Raw genomic sequence first — 13,823 nt, forward strand, 5'->3', positions numbered from 1 at the left:
ATGTTGTAAGGAAAATTTTAATTTTAGTGGCACAGATTAAAATATTATGCAAAATCCCCATACAAAATAAAGTTGTAATTTGGGGAAAATCAGGTTATTTTGGGAATGAAGTGAAAATATGGGAATAAAGTTATAACATTATGAGAAAATATTATAAGAAAATTAATGAATGTTATTTAAGGAGAAAGTTTATAGAATATTTGACAAATTTTAAAAGGCAAAAATGGGAAAAAAGAAGCAAAAAGAAAAGTTAATTTTAATTAAAGGCATTTTCACCTATAATCAAATCAAACCTCATAGTATAAATCAAGGGCATATACTGTATGAAGTAGGGAACAGTTAGGACTCCCTTGACATATGTACATGTATTCATTCATTCATTCATTTTCTACCGCTTTTTTCCTCACAAGGGTTGCGGGGGTGCTGGAGCCTTGTACATGTATTGGTTTACAAAATATCAAAGTAGCCCTTGGATTTTTTTTTCATTTGTCAGTGGAAATATTACATTTTTGGTGGAAAATGTTTGGACGCCAATAAGTGAATTTTAGGTTGTTTATATTGGGATAAGATATTTTGATGCCATTGCTGTGCTGGACCTCATTTTGTGCATGTATACTTAATGAAAATATAGTGTTATGGTGGGTAAGTACTCTGCATTGTGTTACATTTTAGTGCAAATTGTATTCAGCCCACTGAGTCAGAAAATCTATTCGGTAGAAAATAAATCTAGACCCTAACGTCAAAGCAATTAAGTCTCAATTTATTGTGTCCTTCTGTAGCTTTGCTTACACTATTATTCCTATACTGGAGGTATTTGGCAACATAAGCTTTTATGAGTTTACCTCTTCACAAACCAATTTCCTGCCCATGTTTATGGGAGGGGGATCCACTCTGGCCAAAGCAAACAAAAACCTGACAAAACAAATAAGAGGTGAAATGCAATGCAGGTGCCTCCTGGTAACAGCCCGTCACTTCTTGCCAGTAATAATCTCTATTGCCTTGCCAGGAATGAAAAAAAAAACAGCAGAAGAGTTGTTTTGAACAAATTAATTTACTTGATAGACCAGGGGTCTCAAACTCAATTTACTTGGGGGCCACTGGAGCTCGGGTCTGGGTGAAACTGGGCCGCATCAGGTTTTCCAAAAAAAAAAAAAAAAAAAATGCATTTATTAAAAACAAAAAAAATGTAAAAACTTCACTTTGGTTCCAATTTTCTACAAGAAAAGCTCTGATAAAACAATCCACTGTTCTCAAATACCTTACTTTTTATTTTTCTACACAAAATAAGATGAAAAATAAATAATCAAGAATAAAGAAGATCAATCAATCAGTAATAGATGAATATAATAATAAAACGGCAAATAATAAAAACTTAAGAAACCACATATAGTTGGTGGGTAGACAAATTATTTTTTTCAGATTAAAATGAACAAAGCATTATTAGAGCCCTGTAGACATGACAAAACACGACTATAGTCACATTTATACTCTTTTTATTTACAACATATTGCGCAACTGCAGGGTCTTGAGACGCATGCTAACTCGCAAACTAGAGAGCTAGCGACCTAAACGGTAGCCTTCAAGTTATTTCCTTTAAAATTAATAGCCAAAAACTTACCACTTCCACACGGATAGGGAGGATAACTACTAACAGTTATTTAACCTTTAACATGAACATTAATCAAACGTAATAATTTTTTCTGGGTACATGATACCATACAGCATCCATATCAAACTTGCGAGGGCCGCACTAACATTAAACTTTCATATCAAGGCGGGGGCCTCAAACTAGTGTCCTGCGGGCCACATTTGGCCCGCGGGCCACGTGTTTGAGACCCCTGTGATAGACCCTATCTGTGCTGCGGACTTCTTTGCTTTGTGCATTAAGTTACACTTATACACACAAATTAAGTTTCCCATACACACCACGCTTAGAGGTGCATTCACATACATCATAATACCTTTGTATTAAAGTGATTCATGAAATCTAATCCTATTATGGAGGCCTTGATGCAACCGTTAAGATCTGTTCAGTCAATGCAGGTGAATGGGATCTTCCTTAATGTGCAGCTGTGTGAATGGTTGTGTGTGTATGTGTGTCCTGCGACTGGCTAACACCAGTCCAGGGTGTAGCCTACCCCGAGTTTGGGCCTAAAGTCAGCTGGGATAGGCTCCAGCTCAACTGTGACCCTATACAGTGCAATATGAAGAGGTCATCACTGTGGACAGGTGAAAAATAGCATTTAGGAGGTATTCCAGACCACTGCGGCACAGTGGTTATCCAATATCACTTTTTATAATTAACATTTATTAATCATCATTTGCAAATATTATGTCAATATCCACGTATACGTGGACCCAAATATTCCAATTGCATTTGGTTTATTTGCTCAAACTGAAAAAATAGTGCCAATCCGAATGATTATATAATCGGATTAACAGCGGTGGAATATTCCTTTCCCCAATCCGATTGAGGTATCTTGTCGCCGCTCAAACGGAAAGTTGTCAGGGCGCGTTCTTCTTCTTCTTCTGTTGTTTATTGGCGGTTGGCAAGCAGCTTTCGTGTGCATTAGCGCCATCTGTGGAACAGAGTCTAAACCCTTCTATACGCCATTCATAAGTCCATAAATCAAAAGAAAATATATATCTATATAAAACATGTACCGAATTGAATTATAAAATATTAGCAAGATTGAATTTGATCCTTTCCTGGTTAAATTTATCATATCGCTTGCTCAGATATGACGCAACACGCAGCTCCAGATGTTCTTCAGTTTTAAAAATGGAGGCCAGCAATCGGCACTGGGCTAATACAAAAAGTTTGTTTTTGATCCAAACTACATTTCAAGACTGGACAAACGAAAAACTGGCAATACGGAATTATTCCAACAAGTGAAAGAACAACTCGGGGAAGTCGTTATCACGTGATGTTGATGTTTACGTTTTACTGGGCATGCCCCATTGACTATTCTGGACTATAGCGATGCATGTAGACAAGAGATTGGAATATTCCTTTCCATGTATACCATTGTTTCCGGAAAAGTCATTCAGAAAGAGAAACTCCTCATGTAAACATAGCTACTGTCGAGTGTCCGTGGTGTAAAGACTGGCAGGCCAATGTAATATCGCTAGTTAGCTAGTTACTCCTATAGACTTAGTGATGTTTTCCAATGTAAAAAAAAAAACGTGCCGTGGCTCAAAAAAGGTTGAAAAACACTGTTCCAGACATGTATTTATTGGCAGTCATGTATATATATTTATATGAAATTTGATGGGCGGGACGTAAAACATCATGGCAAATATTACTTTAATATTACTTTAAAATATTACTTTAAAGCATACAACGTATGAAAGTTATCTATTGCGTCAGGAACACGTGTTTGTAAATAATAGGCTACGTGTAATTCGTCAGGCGTTGTAAATTTCATCACATCAAAAGTAGAGGACTCGCCGAACAGACACGTCCCCCTTAGTGACGTCACGGGTGGCGTGGCTAGTGCGCGGCTTTAGTCGGGAGCGCGCCTCGCAGTCACAAAGCTGTACGTGTGTGCAAGCAGAGACCGGACTGTCCGCTGCTACGAGACGGAGGAAGAAGAAGAAGAAGAAGAAGAAGAATAACAAGAAGAAGAAGAAGAAGAAGAAGACACCCAGCAAACTAGCCAGAAACGCTGCCATTTCTCCAGCTACAAACGACCAACTCTGAATTCTTACTAAATATGTCTAATATCGTCTGCCGTCAAACCTTTCAGGTAAGATAATGTGTCGATATACGCTGTTAAATGTGTCGTTAAATGTTGAAAATGGACGTTAATGTGGCATACCTGGTGGATAGAAATGGCTGTCTTCACCCCACAAGACCAGGTGGAAACTGCGGGAAATGGCCCGGCTTTTTTTTTTCCCTCCCCCTTTCCATCCGTCGCTGACAATGTCGTACATTGAGAACATTCTTTTTGTCCTTCCTCGCCAGCCGACCCACCAGTGGGGAATGTTCTGGTTACCGACAATGGCCACAGTGTCATCATTTGTCATTGTCCGCATCGAGTCTGGATTCAGTGGGCCAGCGTGCGAGTCTCGTGGTTGCCGTTGTAGCCGGAAGGCTAACATTGGCTGCTAAATGAGCACCTCCATCTCCGTTTCGAACGCCTTCCCGCGTATTAGCAAGGAGGAATGTTTCGACGGTCAGGGTTTTTAATGGTGCTCTTGTTAGTCGCGCTCCACTGGTGGGATGTACAGTATGTGGGTGGCACACCGCCAAGGCCCCGGTACATTCCTTTAGCAAGGGACCGTTAAGGACATTGTGGCTAATGTGTTGTTTAGCCATCCTTGTGTGACAGCACTGAATGTCATTTTCTATTTTATCACATAGAATTGACATTTTGTCATATTGCACTAAATTCTATTAAAAATGTGTCATTACGTGTTAAAGTATTGATACCGCTGTACTGTCGACAGGTTATTGTTGCCTATTTTACGAAATACTATCGTTAAATCGATTTTTTTTCCCTGCTATGCTAGTAATCATTTACCGTAGAGGTAACAATCAATGTAGGTCATTACCATATGTTATTGCTCTATTTTCCTATAATAGGATTTGACTACTGTAGATGAGTACATTCTGTGAATACACTTCCAATCAAGCAAAATTAAATTATATAATCATATTTTTTCTGTGTAAAAATGCTTTCCCAAATAGTGGCGCAGTATTACTTTAGTGTACATGCAGTACACCGCTTCCTTTACATTTCCATTACATTTTCTACGTCGGTTTAATTGGTGCAGTACATTTCCATTAAAAGGAGGCGACATCCTGCAGTTAACTAGTCTCGCCACATGAGGGCGCTATAAAGAGACATGGGCTTAACTAATCACATGGAAACAGTTATGGTCTGTGCCCCCCCCAACCCACTCCCCTTAGTTTCTTTGCTCTTATTTTATTCCCCAGTTCTTGCTTTGGAAATGACCATTTTGTGGTTAAGTCTCAAGTTACTTTTTGCTTTGTAGTTTAATGTAAGAAAAACTGCACAATTTTATTTTTAATTCACTGTCACTGTTTGGTACTTTCCAAACATTGCACAAGATTATAATTTTACACAAGGTTGATTTTATTCGCAACAATGTGGTACAAATTGTTTATGGTTTTGGTGTGGGTGTCGCTTGCTTGTGGAGCAAGTCGGCAGACGGCTACAGCGGACTCAGCCAAGCGAGAGATTGCAGCTAAAAGCCTTCACAAGTCTTCTGAAAGTAGTTGCATAAGCAGTTAGAAGTGGGTCACTGTTTCCACTCGCCATGCACAGACTGGGAGAATTATAACTTCCAGTGCCAGCGCCGCTGTACATGTGGTTTTAGTGGATTACAAAGAGTCCACAGTATATGCAGTGTGCCATGATTGCTTTGGCCCTGTAAAAATGTTGACACTTGTTATTTTTATTCATCGCTGTTAGCCAGTTTGCCACCCCCAAGGCAATTTCCTGGTATGTTTCCTTTTCCCTTGACTGTTATCACGTCCTTGTACAATTTCTGGTTTTATTTTTTTTGCCTGAAGCCATGTAGTTACTGAGATCTGAGACAATTGGCTATTTTACTCTTTAAAGTAGTGAACTTTTTGTGATCATACAGTGGCACTGGCACATGTGCTGTCCTTTTTATAGGCCAGTGCTTCAGAAAGTGTTCCTATAAGGTGGAGCCAGCGAAGGGGGCTAGTCTTAAAGTTAAGGTGGAGTGGCTTGTGAGCGAGATGGGACGGCGCTGATGCCATAACGACCTATTTAAAAGCACTCGCTTGACTAATCAGCAGGTGTGGGGGGGAAAAGGATCATTTATGTTGCTTTGGGTTCTTTATGCCTAATTAGAAATGCAGTATTCCAATTTCGCTCTTAAAGCGACTGGTGAACTGGTTTTATTTTTTGAATGTGTAAACATTTTGGAGACACAGTCCTGCCACATGTTTGATGAAAGGAAAGGGAGAGCAGTTTAATTTGTTCAGTGTGTTGTTTCCATCATTTTTCAAGGAGCATTGTATCATGCTGGAGTTTGATTATTTTACTCTTTTCTTCTACAGGTTACAATGTATGACCAACACAGAATAAGAACAACTCTATAGCCAACGGGATCCCGAGGACTTGATTACAGTCGCTTCAAGCCTGATAGTTTGCTGGGGTGGAAGCCCTCCCCCTCCCGTCTGCTGCCGCCTGTGTTGTCGACTGGCATTTCTTCTGACAAATTTCTCCATCCCACTCCTCGGGTGAAGAAGACCGGAGTTTCCCTGGAATCTCTTGTCTACTTTGCCTGTTGCCTTATTTGCAGTTCCTGTTCTACATTTTGCCGTGGCACTAACCCGGATTTGAGCTACTTTCTTATTAGGTAAGAAATGTGTGCCGTCTTTATTTTTCCATGATAAAGGAGCATCATGTTAATGTTTGCCCCAATCTTTTCATCAGGCATACCACCCAAATTCAGCCAAAATGATTCCGAATGGTTATCTGATCTTTGAGGATGAGAGTTTCCTGGATTCCACTGTGGCCAAAATGAACGCTCTGAGAAAGAGTGGTCAGTTCTGCGATGTTAGACTGCAGGTATGATCTAAATGCAAACTCACACCACTCGAACACCATGAGCTGAGACTGCTGAGTCACTGTAACGTAAGAGCTCTGTAGTGAAGAGGTTGCAGATGGAGGGGGGCTGAAACGACGAGCTTGAGGATGAAATTTTCAGTTTAAACACAATCCACTTGTTTTATGTGTTGGAAACCTAGTTTAGACTTATAAGAATAGGAAGCTAGAAAATACTGAGTTCCTCTTGTGCCGTTAGGGTTATGTTTTTTTTTATGATGTTTTTTTATTTACGATGGGCATCCCTTTTTGCCTCCCCAGGTTTGTGGTCACGAGTTGATGGCCCATCGTGCTGTGTTGGCTTGCTGCAGTCCATACCTGTTTGAGGTCTTCAACAGTGACATTGAACCCCATGGAGTGTCTCATGTCACCTTTGAGGACTTGGACCCAGAGGCTGTGGAGATCTTGCTCACCTATGCCTACACTGCCCAGTTAGTATCTGTTATTGCCTTTTTAATTTTTAGTTTAAACGGATAATAAATGGAGAATCTTGAGCTTCGGCCTCAACTTGTTTCCGTGTATAACCCAGACTGAAGGCAGACAAGGGGCTGGTCAAGGATGTGTACTCTGCTGCCAAAAGGTTCAAGATGGAGCGAGTCAAGCAGGTTTGATTTCATATTCTATTTCCCTTTGCACTACTAAACTCCAGAACTCATGCTTTTATTGTGAAGATAACAAGAGTTCCACATCTCCACACCCTCAGATTTGTGGTGACTACCTGCTGTCTAAGATGGATTCTCAGAACGCCATTTCTTTTCGCAACTTTGCCAGCTCAATGGCAGATGCTAGAGTTTTGGCCAAAGTGGATGCCTACATTCAAGATCACTTACTGGAGGTGTCCGAACAAGAGGACTTCCTCAAACTTCCCCGTCTCAAGGTGAAATATTGTGTTCATGCATGCTTTAAGTTCTTAAAGTCATTGAAGTGTTGGTGCAGTCATTGTAAGGCATGTGGTTAGAAGCATGTCTTAGAGGAACGTGCAACTCTGCTCCAGCTGCTCAGACGCAACTATTTCTGACTGATTTATTCTCGTCCACTTGTATCACCATATTAGTGCTGCAACGATCCAGCAGTTGTAACGTGGCTGACACTGGACAATCTTGGTATTTTTACTGTTCAGACTTGAACAAGATTAGCACTGTAATGTTAGTCATCTTTATTACATTTCAAAATACTGTGATGGCATTGTTAGTGGCAAGTTGCAGTGTTCCAGAATGTTGTTGCGGAAAGGCCAAATAGTTGTCTGTGCTGCCAAAGAGGAATTGTATGCTATGAGACTCATTTGAAAGCTATTGAGCCAATACGGATGTATTGAAATTTGTGTAGCATACAGAGTTGTTTTCCCACATGCATGCGAACTAAACTCCACTTTCACTCTGTTCAGTTAGAAGTAATGCTAGAAGACAACCTGACCCTGCCCAGCAATGGCAAGCTTTACTCCAAGGTGCTAAACTGGGTGCAGCGTAGCATTTGGGAGAATGGAGAGCAACTGGATCAACTCATGGAGGAGGTCAGTAGCACAGTGTGTGCAGTTTTACCTCTGACAGATCTTCATCCTTCCCCCTCCTTCTGACTCCTCCTGTTTTTGACATTAAGAAGTCATTAAGGGGGCTGATAGAAATAGCATGCTGTTGTCATGCTGCTATGTCAGGATTGTTCTTTTCCCTCTGATTTGTTGAGGTTTTTGCAGTAAGAAACTGTATGCCTGAACCATGCCACAAATTAGAGGTGAGCCCAAAAGAGCCCCTGTTTGCTCTTTTGTTTTGTTTTGTTTCCATTCTTCTCCTTTTGGGTTGTAGTTGATTTTTCTTCCAACCCCATCTAAGTATTACAGTGCTCTTCTCCTGTGAAACACAGAGAAAAGGTTCTTGAAGGTTTGGCCCTTTATTCATCTGTTTCACTGCCACTTGACTATCTGAACAGGTGCGAGTTGTTGCTCCAGAACTAACAGGCACTCCTCCCCATTGATTTATCTCTCCTGTAGGTTTATTTGCAGCAGCAAGGGACCAGACTGAGGAGCCGGGACTGAGCCACCAGGGTAATGAGTCAGAGAAAAGAGAGGCGCACTACTGCCTCTCAGCAGCCTCTCTTTGCAGCCAAGCAACACTGTGCTCCCATCTGTCCATGCCTATTGCACACATGCTTCACATCTTTCACCATAGAAGGAAAGCCGATTTCTTTCAACGACGCCTCCAATGCCTCTTTTAAAATACAAGCTGAAAACGTAGGTTGGAGAACCACTCGAATTCGGCACCAGAAAAGGCATTTGGCTACAGGGCATTACATATTTTTAAAGATATATATTTTAAAATCTTTCCCTTTTTCCTTTTAAAAAAAAAACTTGGATTGCACTTGCTTCATGTACCCTTGAGTGGGTTAACTATTGGAGATATTTCAAGTGGAGAATTTTCAAGTCTTGACTTGAAATGAAGAGGTGCACTTCTTTTGGGGAGTAATACAGCTGCAGTGTACTCCCTGTTATGTCATCTGTATTTGACTGCCGACAGTGGCTGCTATCACAATGCGCAGCTCATTCAGCTGGAGGACCGGTTTCCAAGCAGCAGACCAAGCGAGGGGGCTCGTGTAGCCCCTCCTTGATGCTTTACTGAAGATCTCACTGAATGGACTGTCATTCTTCACCCGATCCCTTTTTGTTTTTAGATGCAATTTAGGGCGATCCCTTGCCAGGCACCTTCTTGGGCTCAAACGTTGAATCCGCTCTGTGCCTCGGCTGCAGTCTATTAAGGGAACTCTTCATCCGAGCAACTGAAGTTGAAGGACTCTGTCCGTCTCTTTCCTCCTCTTCACAGCACTGCCCTCTTCTAATCCCCTTCATGCTGGGGTTTCATGTTTGTTGCCATGGAGACAGCCACATGGGTGTGTTGTTCCTGTTTGTCTTTCAGGTGCAAATGCTGTACTACTCACCTGACCATAAGCTGGTGGATGGAGGGCTGGTGATTGAGGGGCACACTGAGGTGTTTGGTGGCGAGGAGGACCACCTTCAGTTTGTGCAGGTACTCAACAAGCGTGTGCCCAGTTTCACTGCAATGGCGTCATTAATACCACATGTTGGCTGCAGTGCTTATGCTTGGCCATGCAAAAACTACCAACAGCCTGTGGCTGTTCCTATTTAGCCACTACGTACAAAGTTATGTGCCAGCATACGTACATTTTGAAGTCACGGCCTCAGATATGCCAGCGCTTGGAGTTGTGATTTGTGTAGTGGATGACGACTGGATTTTGACAGCAGGGGCGGCGTTGTTGGTGTCAGATGTTGTTGGGTGTTAGTTTTGATGATGAGGAGTAGGCACTGGTGTGGGTAGCTGGAGCTGGCCATCATTGGGCCTGTGGTGTGTGTGTGTGGAGCGAGCTTGGCTTCTGTAGCTGCGCTGTGCTCTTGCAGAAGAAGCCAGTACGAGAGAGTACCCAGAGACAGATGAGCTGCAGTTCCTCGGGAAGTCTTTCACCCTCCAACCAAGCAGCAAATGCTCCCAAACAGACCACCAGGAGAGAGTGGAAGTACATTGCATCCGAGAAGACCACAAGTAAGCCATCTTTAAACTATTCCTCCAAAAATATGAAAGCAAACCATGTCCCCTGTTAACAATGGTGATCTTTTTCTAGACAACACCTACCTATGTCTGGCTGTGCTGGATGGTGTGTTGTGTGTGATCTTCTTGCACGGCCGCAGCAGCCCTCAGACCTCTCCCTCTGCCACGCCCTGCCTGCTAAAGAGCCTCAGCTTTGAGGCTCAGCCTGAGGAGTTGGAGGAGCACCCGTTGTCACCCATGCATTATGCTCGCTCCGGCCTTGGCACCGCAGCCCTCAACTCGAGGCTCATCGCAGCAGGTTGGTATTGATCTATGCTTCACCTCCATTTATGTACAGTGTATGACACACACTGCGGTACCTCGGTTTTCATTAATTTGTTACAAAATGTCAGATGAAACATACATAGACCAAAGAAAATTTTCCCATTGGAAATACAAGCCAATTTATTCAAAAACTATAAAGCTAGAAAGCCCCCAGCTTTTTGCACGTTTAATGCGAGCGGTGACTCGTCCCACTTGGTTTGAAGGCCCTTGAACGAACCATCTAATTTGGTCTTGTAGTGCAGACTGCTAAACTGTATTTTTCCACTTTTCTTTTAACTCACATTTGGTCCCGAATGCTGATACCGCATGGCAATGCATACAGATAAGATCTAAAGACCTTATTGCGTGCTAATGTGCATTTGTGCAGTGCACTCTCTGAAAAGATAAATCAGATGGCTATAATGTACATGGGTTTTCATGTACTTGAACGCCTTTTTTGGGTGACTAATTAGTACGCTGCAAATGCTTTTTTCATCCATTCTCGTCTTCAGTCATGGCCCGATTGACATAAGCCCTCAAGTAGCTGTCCTCTGCTATGCCTGCCAGCACCTTGTAACCCAAATTTTAGCTCACAGTTCAAGAAACTGCTTACATCTAAAGACAAATTACAAGCAATGGACCAGTAACTTCTCTCTGGCGGTCCACATAACTCTGTGATGAATGCATTCACAGTAACTTTAGTCTTGTGGAAGTCATCTGTCAGGTCTTTGAAGCTAAACTTATTCTAAAAAAAAAAAAAAAAAAATTAAATTTCTGCTTAATATTTTTTCCTGCTGTGTTCCCTCATACTACAGTGTGGAACGAGTGTCAAATGCATTACCTGACCAAAAAATGTACTTTGATGGAATTAAATAGCTTCTCGCATTTTTAAACAAGTTGCCGGCACTCGTAACTCGTAAGCAGTTGCAATTAAGTTAAAATAAAAATTACCGGACAGTCGGCATGTTTGGGCACTGAATTTTGCAAAACATAAGAGTATCGGTCAAACAGACTAGTTACATGTGATACTGTCTGACAACAAAACAGTTTGACTGATTAGACATATAGTAGAGTAGCACTGCATTTCAACATAGCAGTCAAACCAAGTAGGAAGAAAGATGATTTGGAAAGTTATTTTCCGTTGGATGTGTGATGGAAGCTTTCTAATTTTCTGCAGGCGGCTACAACAGAGAGGAATGTTTGAGAACTGTGGAGTGTTATGACCCCAAGGAGGACCGCTGGACCTTCATCGCTCCCATGCGAACTCCAAGGGCTCGTTTCCAGATGGCTGTGCTCATGGTATCCAATGTGATGGCATGTTGTGTTCACGTCACACATTCCCAAAGATGAGATGTTACTTAGTGGCTACTCCACCCCGCAGGGCCATCTCTATGTGATTGGCGGCTCTAATGGACATTCTGACGAGCTGAGCTGTGGGGAGATGTACGATCTGCATGCCAATGAGTGGACTCAGGTGCCAGAGCTCAGGACAAACCGCTGCAATGCAGGTGGGCCTGGCTGGTGTGCTTTTACTGTGAAGTCGAGATCACCAACTCCTGGCTAACTTTGTCCTCTCATTGAAGGAGTCTGCTCCTTAAACAACCATCTCTACGTTGTGGGAGGATCAGACCCCTGTGGGCAGAAAGGACTGAAGAACTGCGATGCTTTTGACCCAGTGAGCAAAACCTGGTCCAACTGTGCCCCCCTCAACATCAGTACGTGACCACACAGTTTCCTTTCAACACTTAAGCTAAAATAGTTTCAAAAGGTTTTTTTTTTATATGTGGAAAAATTGTTTATTTTCAGGGCGGCACCAGGCTGCAGTGTGCGAGTTGGATGGCTGTATGTATGTGATCGGAGGGGCGGAGTCATGGAACTGCTTGAACACCGTGGAACGTTATAACCCTGAGAACAACACCTGGAGCCTGATAGCGCCGATGAATGTTGCTCGTCGGGGGGCCGGCGTGGCTGTCTCTGCTGGTAAGCCGATAATAAAGGCGGACCAGGACAACTTAACAAGACAGAATGTTGACTCTGTTGTCCCGACTGTCCAGGCAAACTATTTGTGGTTGGCGGCTTCGACGGCACCCACGCGCTGCGCTGCGTCGAGGCGTACGACCCGGCTCGCAACGAGTGGCGGATGCTGGGAAGCATGACCACGTCTCGCAGCAACGCGGGCGTGGCCATGCTGGGCGAGACCATCTATGCCGTGGGCGGCTTTGACGGAAACGAGTTCCTGAACACGATGGAGGTGTACAACCCCGAGACAGATGAGTGGACCGACTGCACCAAGCCCCTCACCCCCCTATCTGAGTGAAGGGTTAGGAAGTTCCACAGCGCTTCACTCTTTTTCCAAACTAACAGGCTTAGTGACGTAATCAATGTTTCGTGATGTGTGTGTGAACGTGTCTGTGTGTGTGCGCGAGAGTGTGGTTGGGCGGGGCGGGAGGGGGGGTTGTAGGACGAGGGGTCTTCAATGAAGACTAGCTTATATTTAGTGGGGGTGGCGGCTTGTTGCCCAAAGCAACATGAATGAAGCCTTTTCATAATGCGTACATTGTTCTACGTGATGTATATATTGTTACTCATTCCTGTCATATGCCAACATTTACCACACACTTAGTGCTTTTCTTTTTCTCTTCAGAGTGGAAGGTTTTGTCACTTTGGAAGGTTTTCAGATGAAGCGATCTACTACCGGTCACTTAGAAGAAGTGGTGAGGAGAATGGATCTGTTGTGGATGTCATTTTGCTCACATACTAAAGGTTGATTATTTGAAGCCTTATTCACTGCAAGTTCATAACACCTGTAAAGGAATTGTGTGTGTGTGTGTGTGTGCGTGTGACATTTTCAAGCAGCTGGATTGTGTTTTGAATCTTGAATAATGGCCTTTTTATATTTTTATACACTGCAGCGTTCTCAAAAATTAGTAGCAGACGGCTAAAGTCAATAAATCTAACCAGTGCCAGTTTTAGTTCAGTTTTATTGCGCACAAAAGACACGCACAGCCAAGCTTCTGCTAACCAAACATTACTAATGTGATTTAACTCATGTACGTAGATGCAGTTTTTTTTTTGTCAATTTTATTTCTGAAAGGGGTGTTCGGATTCAAATTCACATTTGTAATATTTCTTAATAAATCATTTAAATTGAATTTGTGTCTGGTTATCCTTGAATATTGATCCATAACTCTAAACAGGAGCGACAAAGCCTCCCGCCAGCATTGCAGCAGCTGACTCCCTCCAAGCTTTATTTAGTACCTAGCCTCTTGCGCAAAGGTCAGGTCATGTCTGATCTTCCATGGCTGCCATTTCCTCAGACGACGCTAAGCCACGTGCTTCCTGCTCAGGATGTGCTAAGTTG

General features: G+C 42.7%; 1 protein-coding gene across 2 annotated transcripts; it reads left to right on the forward strand.

Annotated features, from left to right (window-relative positions):
- The first annotated feature begins 3,508 nt into the window (after positions 1-3,508).
- On the forward strand, positions 3,509-13,614 carry ivns1abpa (influenza virus NS1A binding protein a). Of its 2 annotated transcripts, XM_058073188.2 has the most exons (15): positions 3,509-3,749; positions 6,059-6,360; positions 6,438-6,572; positions 6,870-7,039; positions 7,138-7,213; positions 7,312-7,485; positions 7,993-8,118; positions 9,512-9,622; positions 10,012-10,153; positions 10,233-10,457; positions 11,640-11,761; positions 11,844-11,970; positions 12,046-12,177; positions 12,269-12,442; positions 12,517-13,614. In XM_058073188.2, the coding sequence occupies exons 3-15, from the start codon at positions 6,462-6,464 to the stop codon at positions 12,777-12,779; spliced, it is 1,953 nt and encodes a 650-aa protein (XP_057929171.2). In that variant the 5' UTR covers positions 3,509-3,749; positions 6,059-6,360; positions 6,438-6,461; the 3' UTR covers positions 12,780-13,614. The 2 variants fall into 2 exon arrangements, with proteins under 2 accessions (XP_057929171.2, XP_057929172.2); XM_058073189.2 differs by lacking the exon at positions 9,512-9,622.
- Positions 13,615-13,823: the final 209 nt, after the last annotated feature.

The sequence above is a fragment of the Doryrhamphus excisus genome, linkage group LG4 (assembly GCF_037039965.1).
Source record: "Doryrhamphus excisus strain RoL-2023G ecotype Guam linkage group LG4, RoL_Dexc_Guam_v1.1, whole genome shotgun sequence".
Classification (NCBI taxonomy): domain Eukaryota; kingdom Metazoa; phylum Chordata; class Actinopteri; order Syngnathiformes; family Syngnathidae; genus Doryrhamphus; species Doryrhamphus excisus.